The 15,697-nt window shown below is 39.7% G+C and overlaps 2 protein-coding genes across 3 annotated transcripts; both read right to left on the bottom strand.

Moving 5' to 3' along the window:
* Positions 1 to 4,735: 4,735 nt before the first annotated feature.
* LOC311060405 (caspase-6-like) lies at positions 4,736 to 9,775 on the bottom strand. 2 transcript variants are annotated; one of them, XM_084078583.1, is made up of 8 exons: positions 9,671 to 9,775; positions 9,377 to 9,415; positions 8,196 to 8,226; positions 7,893 to 8,042; positions 7,306 to 7,382; positions 6,737 to 6,912; positions 6,434 to 6,575; positions 4,736 to 6,204 (listed from the first exon to the last, which is right to left on the bottom strand). In XM_084078583.1, exons 1-8 carry the CDS (start codon positions 9,768 to 9,770, stop codon positions 5,960 to 5,962), a joined length of 960 nt encoding a protein of 319 aa, XP_083934709.1. In that variant the 5' UTR covers positions 9,771 to 9,775; the 3' UTR covers positions 4,736 to 5,959. The 2 variants fall into 2 exon arrangements, with proteins under 2 accessions (XP_083934709.1, XP_083934708.1); XM_084078582.1 differs by having other exon boundaries at positions 7,893 to 8,045; positions 9,671 to 9,773.
* Positions 9,776 to 10,318: 543 nt separating this feature from the next.
* LOC311060421 (group XIIA secretory phospholipase A2-like) lies at positions 10,319 to 14,580 on the bottom strand. Its single transcript, XM_084078600.1, has 4 exons — positions 14,157 to 14,580; positions 13,655 to 13,731; positions 12,902 to 13,067; positions 10,319 to 11,373 (listed from the first exon to the last, which is right to left on the bottom strand). Exons 1-4 carry the CDS (start codon positions 14,365 to 14,367, stop codon positions 11,255 to 11,257), a joined length of 573 nt encoding a protein of 190 aa, XP_083934726.1. The 5' UTR covers positions 14,368 to 14,580; the 3' UTR covers positions 10,319 to 11,254.
* Between the last annotated feature and the right edge of the window lie 1,117 nt (positions 14,581 to 15,697).

A 15,697-nucleotide genomic window follows, 5' to 3' on the forward strand; every position in this document is an offset into this window, starting at 1 on the left:
AACCAAGAGTAACTCAGATGAAAAAAGGCTATATGGTGAGCCTGAATTTCTGATCATAGGGGATGCCGCTGTTAAAGATGTTAAAAGCATGATAAGAAGAAAGGCAAAAGTGTTATGCTTCCCTAAAGACAAAGTCTCTGACATGAATGACAGAATTCTGAATCTTATCGCTGAACACCCAACGGTGAAAACCCTGATCTTGCACGTTGGCACATGTGATACAGAGAACAAACAGTCCGAAATCCTAAAACAGCATTTCACAGCCTTATTCAGCAAAATCAGCTCACTTGATGTAAAGGTGTGCATCAGCGGCCCACTACCACCTACAAGAGGCGGCGATGAACGTTTCAGTAGACTGTCTGCACTGAGCAAATGGCTTTCAATTATGTGCACCAACAAATCTGTACATTTTATTGACAATTTCAATTTTTTTTGGGATAGAAGACATCTTTTTTCTTCGGATGGCCTTAAATTGAACAAGCTGGGAACAAAATTGTTTATGTCAAACATTTTCTACAATGTTCCCCTGTCTTCGTCAACCTCTGCCAGAGCACAAGCTTCCATAACAACAGATAATGCTGCTGCCGTTGAAGAATGCCAAGGTGAATGGCTCTGTGTGGACGAATACGCTGTCACACCACCCCCCACCGCTGCTGATGGTGGAGGAACATCCATAACAAATGAACTCTCTGATAGTGAAGACTCGGAAACAAAAACAAAGGACAGCGTGCTGAAAACAACCGCTGATAACAGCCTAAATCCACAGGAGGAGATTGCCACGGCCCCTGACGTCGACTCTGCAGCCACGGTCATGCTGGAAGAGGAAGGAGACAAAGAGGAGTCTCTCAATGAGGAAGATTATCCAACGTCATCACCTTCCTCCTCCTCATCATCATCTTTTTCCCTGTCCCCAATACCTCTTCTGGATTTCACCAGTAGCATGAACGACTTGATTAGAGCGGGGACTAGACTCACCCCCCAAATCAAACGCCAAGCACCAACCGTGCCCTGCCCCCCACCCATCGCCCCTCGACGGAGCCATTGCAAGAACAAGAACGTCCTGTCGGCTTCCCTACGTCTAGAGAATACATTTGATTGCTGAGATAGGCAGGGTCCATTATGCATAGCCAAAATCATGTCTGGGCCCAAGGCTATTTTAGTTAGCCTTGTAGAAAACAAGGTTTACAATATTTCCACTGTTATCTCAAATAGAGTTCCCAGGACAAGGAGTGACTTTAAACGCTCTGCAAATACAGCAAATTTAACAGGCATTCCATGTAGAGGAAACAACCAAGTAGTTGAATGCCTTAAGCTAAACTTGGCCCTACTTAACATCAGGTCACTTAATCACAAGTCTTCCTCTGTAAATGATATCATCTGTAAAGAGAAACTAGATATTATCTTTCTAACAGAAACCTGGCTTGGTTCTGATGGAGCGGTGCTCTTATCTGCAGCATGCCCACCAAAGTACAGTTTCATTCACTCAGGACGTGAGGGAAAAAAAGGAGGTGGTCTGGCGAATATCTTTTCTGACACTTTAAAATTCAAACCTCTGACAAACCTTGGCAGTTTTAAATCATTTGAATACCAGGCCACCATATTGGAGAGTCAATCGTCTGTGCTTATGATTAGTATGTATCGACCTCCAAAGTGCAGCAAAGCCTTATTTCTAACAGAAATATCAGAACTTTTATCTATCTGTTCCACTAATTATGACAGAACTCTGATTACTGGAGATGCTAATTTGTATGTTGACATTGTTTCAGATGTTGTGGCTATGGGTTTCCTACAGTTACTGCACAATTTTGACTTTATTCAACATGTTGTTGGGCCAACACATAAACATGGCCACACCCTGGACTTGGTGATCACTAAAGGTTTGAATATCACTGTTGACAGTATTATTGATAAGCCCGAACTAACAGACCACTATTTATTGTGTTTTAATATAACTGTCTTTGATCTAAGGAAAAACAATACAGAATATACTATAAAAAAACGTTTTTTTAGCTCATCTGCAGCAAACGAGTTTCCTCGTCATCTGGCGTGTGTGCAGGTGCCCCCCCTACTTGATGCCCCCTCAGTGAATGATATGGTTCAACATTTTAATCTCAAATTAGAGTCAGCTCTCGACATAGTGGCTCCTATGAAAACTAAAAAGAAACTTAATTCTAGAGTAACACCCTGGATCAACGAGCACATGCGCTCACTCAAGAAAGAATGTCGTAGAGCTGAGCGAATTTGGAGAAAAAACAAACTCACTGTCCACCTAGAGATTTTTAAGAAGTCAACAGTGGCCTATAACAAAGCACTGCGCTTGGCAAGGCAAGCATATTTTTCAGGCATTATCAATGACAACAAGCAAAATGCCAGAGTCTTATTCTCTACCATTGAACATCTCTTAAACCCCCCCCAGGCTTACAAGGAGTCGCTCCCTGCTTCTAAAGCTAAGTGTGATGAGTTTGCGTCTTTTTTTGCAAACAAAATTTTTAGCATTCGAGCTGGTATTATGAATGCTGCTGCTAGCACTGCAAATGCTGCAAATGGTGCATGGTGCAAAAACGTAGATCACTCCAGAGGAAGTCTAATATCTTTCTGCACAATTAATGAAGAGGAACTCCGTAAAACTATATCACAGATGACATCATCATCTTGTTCACTGGATGCAATACCCACCCCGTTTCTCAAAGAGGTTTTAGACAGCGTGATTGGAGATATCCTAAGAATTGTAAACAGCTCTCTACTTTCAGGCGTCTTTCCAGACTCACTGAAAACGGCTGTAGTCAGGCCGTTACTCAAGAAACACAACCTTGATCCATTGGTGCTGGGTAATTATAGACCAATCTCTAATCTGCCATTTCTGGGAAAGGTCTTAGAAAAAACTATCTTTCATCAACTGGATGTGTTCCTACAGAACAATAAGGTTCATAACAAATTCCAATCAAGCTAACATTGGTCAAGCTTCACGTGACACGTGACAATATGTTGAAAGGGTGTGCTTTGATTGGCTAGCGAGACGCATGATGAAATAGAGACCTATAAATAGGTGTGTCACTTCAAAAGATCATTTATATCTTTTGAAGTGAGGTAAGACAGGATTAATCAGGAACAGTACTGGCGGAGACCTGTGCTCCGAGGAGCACATTTTCTAGTTATATATTTATTTTATCAATTTTCTTTTGGTTTTCATATAGCAATCATGAATTCATGTCCATACAATTACAATGTGTAAATAAGAAAAAACAATCAACATAATAGTAATAGTGGTAGTAGTCAATGGTTCAGTCAGTCAGGCTAACAACTGATTCCTCATACTGTATGACCATACCTATAGTTTAGGTGTATACACATACACATACATACACAGCAAAAACATTCAGTTGGTCAGTAAACATCTGTCCATAATTTCACATACATAAAAAGGTTATACATGATCAAAGATTAGGTCTGGTTTCTGTAAATAATTCCTAAATGACCTCCATGCAGGTGGAGTAAAACAGGTCCCATTTTCCTTTCAGTGTGACTGTGAATCAGATTTTTTCCAATTTTATAAAATATGCAGTATCCTGCTATCGCTATCGCTTTTGTAACATCCCACAGTTTATGCCAGCTGCGTTTCTTTTTCATCTTGTATTAATGTTTAATTGTGTTTCCTGTTTATTTTGCTGTTAAGTTTTATTGTGTTCCATGTTTTATTAAGTAGTATGGTTATTGTTGGCGTTTACTTTACAATGTACAGTACTGGGCATCGTTGTATACTTGATGATCAATGGATAATCATCTGCTAAGCTGAACTGCCTGCAATAAAACCATAAAATTCTAATTATGGGCTGTCACTATTCACTATGTCACTAAACCCTAGCTACAAAACTGTAACAGCACTGATGAGAGTCAGAAGCAGAATTGCTGTACACTGTGCAATGTACCTTCCTTGACACACACACACACACACACACACACACACACGTAAATATATATTTATACAAACACTGCACGCAGTGCACATATAAACATGGATATTTAGAAATAGAAACCATGAACACAGACCTTTCAATCAGCTTAGTGTGTGCTATCATTAATGTACATACTACTTATACTTTTCTTATCGCAGATATTCTTTATTACTGCTAAATTGTTGAGGATCCAAAACCAAATAATTCCATCGAGGACCAAGCAGCATTATTTGACTCATTGAGTAGTGAGTTAGTGTGGTTATTACTAGGCTCCAGAACGTGAAGAGATATTGTTCAATAGTGAGAACTGTAGGCTAACCATCTCTCTCTCTCACATGCAAACACACACACACACACACACACACACACACACACACACACACACACACACACAGCAAAAACAGTCCCATAGCGTTTCTTCTTTATTTTGATACTGGTGCCTGGGACTAATCCATGTCACCCAGTGTTTTGTTTACAATCTTTTGTTCAAGGTCTCTTGTATACAATTTTCAAATACAAAAACAAACAAAAACATTTTCTTCCGCAAACCCTCTCCAACCCATCTTCAGATCCCCCCCCCCCCCCCTTCACCATGACAATTCAAAACATCCTGTTAGACATTGGACAATATATATATATATATATATATATATATATATATATATATATATATATATATATATCATATAAAGTAATTTGAACTTGCTTCCAGGCTCAATGATGATTTAATGATAAATCATTAAATGGCTGCAGTTTTGGATATTTCATGATGCAAAGACAGATTACAATGTAAAGATGCTTTATTGTAATCAGAAAACTATCAAAAATCCAAACATTCCTTAATGTAAGATAGTGGGGTTTTTCTTTGCCAAAAAAGTAGTACCCAGTGAGTATTCAGAAAAATCCTTACTAATGGAAAAAAAAACAGCTTATACACAGAAATTATTATTTCTGACATGTAGGTTACATCACTGCACCTCAGACATACTCATAGACAATACAAAGACAATTCATGGAATAAAAATACAGCATCTAGTCTTCACACAGTTTATGGTGTCGTTGCTACGGTCTGGAAATCACTTGACACGTGATGACTGGTAAATATGGAAAGGAATCCTGAGCTGCTTTAGACATAGGATGGAAAACTGCTTGTGTCATATGGGGATAAAAAGTGTACATTTTCATACTATAAAACGTAGCTACGCTTTAGGAAAAAAGTAGAAACTTACACAGTAGAGTACAAACTAACAATAAGGTCACACGTTTAATTCAACAAGACACAATGGAGCAATCACTAGGATATACGTACAGTACGTTAAATGTATAGTATATTGTATGTTCATACAGTATTGACTGATATTCCTGAGTCATTCATAGGTCCAGAGAAACAGCTGGTAGTGTACTGTATCTAGGCTGTCATTTCCCTCCCTGAGGTATTTTCCCATGATTGTTTAGTTGGGTGCAAATATGCATAGTTCAATGTTTAATCACAAACAGCTACAATTCAAAGAATTAAAACACAAACACTAATTCCCTTTTTGACGGAGAAACAAAAATCAGGGCCAATTTGGCAGACAAAACTTGTTGATGTGAATGATCCTCTTATTTTGTATCAATTTGACCTTCAAATCTTCTCAAGACTTTCACATGCTAAAAGAAAGCATGTGAAAATGACCCGTTATTCTTTTGTCACATGAAGGCAACCTTTCTCTAGTACCAGATCATTCCTGCACATTTGCAGTGGGACCAGTTTGCTTCAGAGGTCCTAAGTTGCTATGAATGAGGCCAATGGTAACAAACTGCACTGAAGTTTGAAAAGACCTATCACTGTGCATGCATAGTGCAACATGTCCTGCTGCATTTGTCCACACTGACATAACTGGAAAAGGCAATTAAAAATGGCATGACAGCCAGTGAAATTACAGAATTATTTGAAGGATACATGGATGATGTGTGTGTGACATTGAATGTTAAGTGACACAGAGTTGATAACAAAAAAAAACGGATCAAACGATCACCTTTTTTGGTCGGAAGTAGAGTTTTTTGGTGAGCATGGAGTTAAAGCAGGGAACTTGTTTCTTTCCAATTGCGTTTCGGTCATTACAATTCATAACACTCCTCATGGAAACTTTCCTGTTGACCAGAGTAAGAAGCTCTGTGAACTCAAGGGAATCTCCAAACTTCTGCAAGGCCTCAGCCAGATCCTGGATGTACCAAGAGCCATTGATTGTCTCCCGGTGGGAATAGTATCCTGAACAAACACAATGGACAGGACAATATGGATTACTCAAAAAAAAAAAAAAAAAAACACACACACTTTTCACTTAACCCCTGCACTCTTCAAATTTATCCATAGCCTCTGAATATTCTGCGTTTTTCGCATCATCTGGCAATCTGTATCTTGCAGTGTTTTGAGTCTAGCACACGCTTTTCTGATGGGACGATAGTCTTCGTGTGTGTGTGTGTGTGTGTAGTCTCACCTTCAGCCACAGAGTAACACATGATGAAGTCTGCCCCAGCAGGAAGTGTGTAGAGGACCCCAGCATCCACCACTACCTGGTTGGCACTGTCTACTACATCCATCGGGGTCACTGGGTCATCATGCTTGTCTCCACGGCACGCCTGGCAATGGACATGACAACCAACCAGACAAAGTAATGTCAAGCTTCATTAGTTGAGCCACTAATTGACAAATGATTAATAAAGCTATGTATGTATGCATGTACAGCAACTCTGTAAGTCACTCTGCCTGCAATGACTCAATACACAAAATCTGACTATACCTGTAAAATAAAGATCTTTGGCTTCCCTACGAGGCTTCTGCACTTGTCTCCTTTGAAGAGAGCGGTGATATCCCGGATGTAGACCTTGTCGTCATACGCGTACACGTGGTCGTCCTCGCCGTGGCTCAGGAACACACACACAAAGCAGTCTGCATCGGTATGGTTGTCCTCCGCAGCTGGCAAAACATAAAACAGTTTTGTTAAATTCTACACTTGCAACCTACTCCAGAAAGCAGATTATATCCAGTAGATGGCAATATTGGTCATAATGACATACGTATCCCAGACCCCTCTAGTCACACATCAGTCTTTTGCTTTGAGTAGGAATGCATCAGTCTTTCGCTTTGAGATGGCATGCATCACTTTCTCTTTGAGTAGGCAATCGCATCACTCGCTCTGACTATAGGCACCCCCCTCTATACATATTCTCATTGGGTCAGCAAGAATGACATGTGATCTATGGAGAATTTCGCCTAAAAGGTGACCAGATCGCATGCATGCAGCAGTAAAAGGTACAAGGGTCTACCTCCAGTTCAAATAAAGATGAGTATTTGCCAGTGTCTGTGTACCTTCAGTGATCTTGCTCATGATGTCTGCCTTTTTTAGGTCATCATAGGCCTGCACATCAAAACCCAACGCCTTATATCTACAGCAGAAGAAAACATAACCAACATGAGGAATATTCCAAGACAAGTATCAACTAAGCTGAAGCTAAAGAGACTTGTCTAAACAGGCCCGGAAGCATTTAGCCTGGATAGCTATACAACGCACTATCCTAACCCATTGGTTAGGGTGTATATCACATGGGCTTTAATGCCTGACAGCAAGTCTCTGGTTCGATTCCCAGCCAGGCGGATCATTTGCTGCATGTCAGTCCCCTAATCTCTCTCTCCGCGTTTCCTGTACCTCTACGCTGAACCATCTAAAATAAAGCATAAAAATGGTATGAAATTAATTAATCTTAAAACAACAACATGACAGCAGCAAATACGTCCCTATTTTAGTATAAAAGGGGCAGGAATATTGATTATAGACATTTCAAGGTATAATTTACTTTGTCAATGTGAAATGTAAGCCCTCACCATGACTGTGATCATTTTCTGATCTCAAATATAAAAAATGAGTTAGCTCTATTTGATTTAGTAGGGTAGAGCACCTCTTCTCTAGGTTATATCTGTCAGCGTTGGTTCCACTTCGATTGCTCAACATCAGCTGCCAATAGAAGCGTTCCTGGTTAAAGATGAGTGCTAGACCTCGTCTCTTGTGGTCCATCTTGTACTCCTCTGCAGGATCCATGGAAAAGGTGCTTCTTAATGGAGAACACATGAGAAGACACAAACAAGATTAGTGAAGGTAGGCAGTAGAACTTAAGATTGACAACCACACTCCTTCATTTTAAATGTCATCAGACTTGAATGGACTGGACATGACTCTTGACTTTCTGTACGTAAACGCTTACCTTCTGAAGAAAGCATCTGGCTCATCTAGGTCTATAAAATAAAGCACAAGAATGAATAAGCAATGTGCAATTCATGAAACAATACTATTGCATGAAAATATTTTGTTTTTAAAGTAACAGGAAACTGTTATGCAGCTCTCTTGTGTCTTGCCGAGTCTGACAACTAGTTTAAATGTGTTAAAACACAAATTCCCTCATATGGGGACTCTCTGTTTTACTTCAAACCGTTGAGCACTTTTCATTCTCTCTTCCTTTTTATCCTTTTTTTTTTTACTTTTTCACCCTGCAGAATTTTTACATCTCAAAATGATGTATTAGCTACATAGGGATTGGTTGAGCTAGTTCAGGCCTTTCTTAAGCTAGCACTGTAGGTCTAGGATCCCAGTTCCCAGGAGCCTTCAGTAGCACAGTAAATGATTAATATAATATGACACCACGCCTGCCACACCCTATACATTGCTAAAACCTGTTGTGTTAAGACCAACCAAGCAGTAGGATCTAAGCAAGGTTTTCTATTATATGCGCTAGGATAGCATGACACGACGTCATTAGGGACAGAACAATAGCCTAACATGACAACTGTGTTCCTTATTGATGCCATGTAGCCTATCACCTGGGCCTGTGTGCAGTGTTGCCAGGTTTTGCCGTAGAAACAAGCAACCAGGTCTATGATAAAAAGCCCAAAAGAAGCCACTATAACACATAAGTCCTTTGTTTAAACCTATATCAATTATTATTTAAAAAAAAAAACTCTTGCAATTAAATGTGGACTATTTGGAATATTTTGAACACACAAAGGCTCCCCTGGGCACAAAACATTTATGAAAATATTTGAGAACCACTGGTTTAAATAATAAATTAAAACATCTGGAAGCAAGCCTAAACAAACAAGTACACTTTGGAAACAAGCCCCCAAAACCGCAGACCGCAACTACCAATATTTACAAACAACTTTACAGAAAATCCCTAAGTCGCTTATAATAAACCGCCATGGCAACACTGCCTGGGTGTTCTGTGTACCTAGTACCCACACTGATGGGCAGTAAAATAGCGTCACAATCACACCACAAAAGTCTTTCGGGTTTGTAGTGTGGAAACACAATAGCTTTGCCTTTAGACAAACTTCCAAACACGTATAAGCATGTTACTATTGCCTAACACAACTGATCTGAAGCACTTACCTGGCATGATGCCCGTTTTGCTGTCTGTAGCAACACTCTCTGTCAAAGTGGAAAACAGAGCCATAGCAACGGTGAATAAAAGACAGACTAAAAGAACCTGTGCATTTGGCGACTATAAATCACGAGCCCAGACAATTAAATAACGTGTTTAAGGTACTATAAAGAAGGCAGTTGTACTATGGGAATCTAATGCATTCGTATGTGCTTGGGGAGACAAAACTCCGACGGATAACATTAGATTAGTATGTCATGACGACAAAACGTAATAGAATGTGTTGTTTGTATAAAACGTACCTTCACCGCATTTATTTCCAGGACTAGACATGCTGGTACAATATGTTAGGACTACTACTAAACAATGGATATGCTTTGTCAAGCAACCCCCAGTGACCATTCACGCACTGTCCCGCCTCCATAATGTCATTGGCTGAGCTTTTCAAAGGCAGAGCGCAATTGGTACTCATTCCTGTCAATCACGTCGTCTATAAAGTACTTCCGTATTTGCCACATTGTAGAGACAACCAATCATGGCAAGAACTCACTTCAGGTGGATGTAAAAAATATAGCTCAAAGTCAAATCAGCCCTATTAAGTGTACTTAAATGATCATAACAGGTATGCAGGGCCCCCCAGATCAGATGAGTAGTTTAATGTCACTATAAGTCAATTCACTTGAAACTATTAAAATAGAAAGGAAAAAAGGGACTATTCTAATGTTTCACTTTCATTATCATAAGTGATTGATGTGTCATCATGTGATTATCACCATCACTACACATTGTCCCTAAGACAGAAACATTTGATATGGGGATCCATGGCCTTATGAAAGTCATTTTGGACATCCATGACATAAAATATTTTTTAAAGGAGGCTATTCAGGAACAAAACACACAGTTTGAATACATGCATTCATTTTATTACACACACACACACACACACACACACCAGGAAGTCCGAAGTCACATTGAGGTTAGAAACCTCTTACAAGTTAGACCTGAAATACCATGAAATACAGTGTCTCCTCAAGGACTCAAATACCCAACTCTATAATACAAATATATATTTATATATTTGATACAAATAATTAGAGCACAGGAAATGAACTCCTCATTCAAGTTTCCCACGAGCTCTCTCCCTGAGAAAACATCAACTGAGTGTGACAGAAGTTTGTGTGTGTGTGTGTGTGTGTGTGTGTGTGTGTGTGTGTGTGTGTGTGTGTGTGTGTGTGTGTGCGTGCGTGCGTGCGTGCGTGCGTGCGTGCATGTGTGTATATATATATATATATGTATTATTATTATTTAAATCTTTGCCCGTGTACTGTGCAATACCATGTGCAAAGCACTCAATCCCACTACTTGAGTCAAAGTATAGATACATACTCCTCCTGGTCGAATATTACTCCACAGTGCAAGTTGCTCAGTTACATTTGTACTTGAGTTTAAGTATTGGAGAACTTGCTTTTAAAAATAAGTATTCAAAAGCACATGCCTTTAAAAAAAATACTTAAGTAATCAAAAATACAAATTACAAAGTACATTTTCTTTTTAATATCAATGCATTGCTGTATTATTTAGACATTTCCCCCCTAAAATTTTAAGATTTTCCAGACATCTTCAAAACAAATAATAATAGTGAAAATAGCAGATCTACAAACTCACGCTTGTAGATCGGATATTTTCACTATATTTGAAATAGGGCTTAAGTGGTTAATTCATAATGTACTTTTCCTTTCATAGAAATGCAATGGAGTCAAAAGTACAATACCTGTGTTTGAAAGTCACAAGTATCCAAAATGAAATGTGCTTAAGAATACTCAAGTAAATGTACTTAGTTACTGTCCACCACTGCATGTCACACATTTCCTGTCTGTAGGAGTTCATCATAAATCCATCTTCTCTTCGTACAGACACATACAGGAGTCTCGCTGGCTGTCCAGGTAGGGCTTGCAGCCTAGGTGCATTACGGCATCAAACAGCAAGGTCACCGTTGATTCGCACGCTACAGAGATAGATGGAGAACACAGCAAGGAGAAATGAAAGTGAAAGTTACTAATGCTAATACATAACTTTAATAAACTTAGATAACTCCCCTGTTTGTTTTGATAATGTAGGAGACGATGTAACAATGAATGAGGGGTTTACTGTTTTGCAAAAGTACACTACGCTTTTATTATTTATTTAATTATTGTATATTATTGTTTGTCTTTAAATGTTCAGATGAATTGAATACACAGGACCCCAATAGAGTACAGAAGTCCTGACGCCACTCGTTCATCCCCTGGTTCATAAAGTAATTTCTCTATGGAGAATAACATTGTGTCATCATAGAATCGTCTCATATAAGAATTGGGGTCCAAAAATAAACAAACTGTCTCTGCGAAATTGTCAGGGAGGTAGCTCTGTATCGTTTATGATAGTCAGTCACTCATATTTGATACAGTCTGTTATTGGCGAAAATGTAACTAATTATGCGGAAGTAACATTAGCGTTTTCTCACCGTCAGTTGATGCTTCATATCCATAAGAGTAAAATCACCGGGGTCATTTGTTTATTTTTGGAACACAGTTCTTATTTGACGCGATATTAAACACGTCTATGGGGATTCAGAACGGGGGGGGGGGGGGGGTGGGGGTGGGGGGGAAACGCGACCCAGGTAGGATGTGTAAATTACGTCAGACTTCGGTGCTCTATGGAAATAAGCCATAGGCTTTCTTAGGTTATCCTTTTAGCATCCTTTTGTATAAATCTGTACCGCCATGCTTTTTTTGCAAACTGTTAATACATTTATTTTCAATCAATCAAAAAATCTTCAGTTGGTCTTCTCTTTCCTTTCTCTTTTAGTCACTGGTATGTTTTCAACTATAAGGCCATGCTTGTAGTCTATCCTCTTGTCTATCTTATCTTGGAATAGCCTGCTGCAGAAGGAACTTAATCTTCATGACTTAGATACTCTTGATGACTCTCCACTACACTTGTTACATTTTCTTTTTTTGTCTTAATGTTGTTTAACTCTATTTACTGCTGCCCTTCTTGGGCAGGTCTCTTGTGAAATATTTTTAAACCTTAATTGTATAACATGGTCAAACAGGAATGTAAAAAAGAAACTTTGACAGGACACATGGCAGCTGAACACTGACTGTGGATGCTAACAGCCAATGTGAAATCTTCACCTTTCAGTCTCTAGGCAAGTAAGCAGAAGTGCAGACTTATCCCATACAACATCACACAAATGCCTACACAAGTGATTGTTCAAACTAGATCAGCATAAAAATGTCTGACAGTGAACAGAAGAGAGAAGTTACTTTCCATTGGATAGGTGATACACACGTGGTAGCTCTCCTGGTTCTATTCAACATGACAAAATAATCTACTGTACCACGGTAAGAAAATCCCTTAAAAGGAATGTGTGTAATTATTGTCTTGTCTAGTTTTTCAGGTCTGTGTAGTGTACTGTATCATGTAATCAGAGAGCAAACAATGACAAAACAAGGCTCTCTCATTTGTGTACTGTATCTTCAGCTGCTCACCTTGGACACTATGGGCCAATCCCAGAGTCTTTTGCACATTTCTACAGATGTTCTCCAAGCAGCCCTGGAACTCCTCGTCACAGTCGTTTTTCTGACGGCCACAAGAGTCATAGCAACGGTCGTGCTGGTTACAGCATTTGGTCATGGATGGGATGCCTAGGTCAACCTGTAGAGACAGACAGACAGACAGACCACTGTGTATTGGGTAAAAGTAATGTATTGTCCTCTGTTCTGTAGAACAGGGGTCTTCAACAGGGGGTCCGGGACCCCTAGGGGGTCCTCAGAGTTACTACAGGGGGTCCGCCAAATCTTTGTGTGATATGATTTTTCTTTTTACCTTAACCACACCCTAGCATCCCTTTTCTGAGGAGAACTTTAGCCAAAAATAGCAGATCTACAAGCTCACAACGCCTCGTGTGCTTGTAGATCGTCTATTTTTGGCAAAGAGGTATAGGTGTAGAGGGAAAAAAGAGCAGACCAAGTAAAAAAAAAAGAAACACAATTTTATAGAATATAGAGGGGGTCCCTGTTTCATCTCTCTCTCAGCTAGGGGGTTCTTGGCCTGAAAACGTTGAAGACCCCTGCTGTAGAATATCAAGTTCAAGTATCACATCAGTTGTACCTAGCCCTGAACAAAATCAAATGTGCCTGTGTGATTTGTCTTCACTGCACATTGACTTCAACACCAAAACGTTCTGTTATTGGACAATAATGGCTTGAACTGACTTAAATACAAAATATAAATAAAAGTACCTTAACCCCAAAGAGCGGGGATCCACATCCATTGGGTGGAGGAGGCTTGTAGCCAGGACGTGGCGCTGGATTATAACCTGTGAGCACAGAGCAAAGATAAAAGACGTGTTATGACGTGCTCCTCACTTATCTTTCTCTGATATGATAACCATGTAGACGAGACTTAATTTTATCACCATTAAATCAATTGAGATCAGGATGTAACTAGCAAATGTTCTACTATTACGAATAGACTATTCCTCATTCCGTTATTTTTTAGGTAGCCTTGGATCAAAACGGTCATAGTATTTTATCAATTTTACATTTGCATATCTAGATACATACGAAAGTAATAAGTCAGACTCGATAAAATACACCTATGATAGTCTTGATCCGAGGGTATTTTTTAGGCAACAAATGAAACGTCTCGCTGTACTGGTTTCATTAGACTGGAGACATAATTTCCCATAATTATTTAAAGAATGTGGGGAAATATGAAGTGAGAGAGAGCGCACGCACATACCATCACCACAGGTGTATTGACATAATCCATCGTCGCCACCAAACAAGTCAAGCGCAGCATTAAGATATTTGTCAATATTGTGTATTCCGTTACGAATGGTTTTCAAAGTCTTTCGCCAGTCTGGAGTTTCTGGCTCTTTGTGTTGTTGTGAAGACACATGGGGTAAACATCCATAGAAGTACAACACGAAGAGCAGGCTATGATGATGCATAATCCACTGGACCAAAGAGCAGCTGGTCTCGTCGCATGTGACAGTGAGCCAAATTCAAAAACTTAGATTAACGTATTCCTTAAAACGCGGATGTGTCATTTCAGTCACCGCCTCGCCGGTCATTTCACTGTTCAAATGTGAATGAAATGTCAGCCCCTCGGCATGTCAAAAGCTAAACATTGGACTCCTTTTCCTGATTTAGTGTCGTCACGTTAGGTGATTACCAATGGTAAATCGCTTTGCAGGATGCTGATCCGGTCTTGGTCTAGAATAGCCATGGGATCACACGACTCTAGTCCGTCACGAGCGTCATGGCTGAACTTCAACCTGTGTTTTTCACTTTCTCCATTTACAATCCGAACATCTACACAAACGTTACAAATTCAAATATAAAGTGCATACCCCATGGCCACGGATGTTACAATTCTCCTCGGGCCCACATAAGTACCTGCATCTTCTATATTGTTCAATAAAAAGCATTTTAATCTGATCGATGGTCATTTTCTTTGAATTTTCTTCATACGCTTTCAACTACGTGACCCTATCGGTTGGAAGTTGTAGTGCACTCTGATACATTATAACTCTATAAGAAAATGGCCGCCGATCAGATTAAAATGCTTTTTATTGAACAATACAGAAGATACGCGTACTTATGTGGCACCGAAGTGAATTGTAACATCTGTGGCCATAGGGTAAGCACTTTATGTTTGAAATCTGAACGTTAATGTAGATGTACGAGCTGTAAATGGACAAAGTGCAAAAGACAGGTTGATGTTTCGTCATGACTGTCATATGACAGTCATGTTTCAGGGCCACGTCTAGAACGGATATGGAAGCGTTGTGCGTGCAAGTTTCCGGATACGGAAAGTGGACTCCAAACCGGATCACACAGGTCAATTCGGAACAGAAACCTGCTTCGTATGTGGAAACTGGAAGGCATGGTGACGCGAGGTTAAAACGTGGTTATGATCACTGACACTGGTTCTGTAATATAAGGTTGCATTTTTCCTATCATATTATAATACATTACAACTAGGAGACCGTGTATGTGTGTGTGTGTGTGTGTGTATATTTTACAGACAGATGGTTGAAGCCAGACATCTACCACTTATATCAATAGGGAATCCCCCTTATCCAGGTGAGATACTGGTCTGCGCTTCAGGGCCTGAAAAGTAGCTCAGCCTGAAGTACAGGGCAGGCTGAGCTACTTTGAACATTCACCCCCTTTGACCTCCGTCCAATGTAACACATACCTGCTGAGATTGGAACACAGGTCTCCCGCATGAGAAACGAAATTCCTTCCTTTAAAACAGGCCTGAAAATTCACCTT

This window comes from Gymnoscopelus microlampas (genome assembly GCF_963454915.1).
Source record: "Gymnoscopelus microlampas genome assembly, chromosome: 2".
Lineage (NCBI taxonomy): Eukaryota > Metazoa > Chordata > Actinopteri > Myctophiformes > Myctophidae > Gymnoscopelus > Gymnoscopelus microlampas.

What these genes read in the sequence shown, in the direction of transcription:
- LOC311060405 (XM_084078582.1), bottom strand. Translation starts at nt 9,770, where the DNA reads ATGGTCACTGGGGGTTGCTTGACAAAGCATATCCATTGTTTAGTAGTA. An exon ending in CATGAGCAAGATCACTGAAG is followed by an intron (nt 6,913 to 7,305) that starts GTACACAGACAC and finishes ATGTTTTGCCAG; the next exon opens with CTGCGGAGGACAACCATACC. An exon ending in CAAAGATCTTTATTTTACAG is followed by an intron (nt 6,576 to 6,736) that starts GTATAGTCAGAT and finishes GTCCATTGCCAG; the next exon opens with GCGTGCCGTGGAGACAAGCA.
- LOC311060421 (XM_084078600.1), bottom strand. Translation starts at nt 14,367, where the DNA reads ATGCATCATCATAGCCTGCTCTTCGTGTTGTACTTCTATGGATGTTTA. An exon ending in TCAATACACCTGTGGTGATG is followed by an intron (nt 13,732 to 14,156) that starts GTATGTGCGTGC and finishes CTGTGCTCACAG; the next exon opens with GTTATAATCCAGCGCCACGT. An exon ending in CCCCGCTCTTTGGGGTTAAG is followed by an intron (nt 13,068 to 13,654) that starts GTACTTTTATTT and finishes CTGTCTCTACAG; the next exon opens with GTTGACCTAGGCATCCCATC.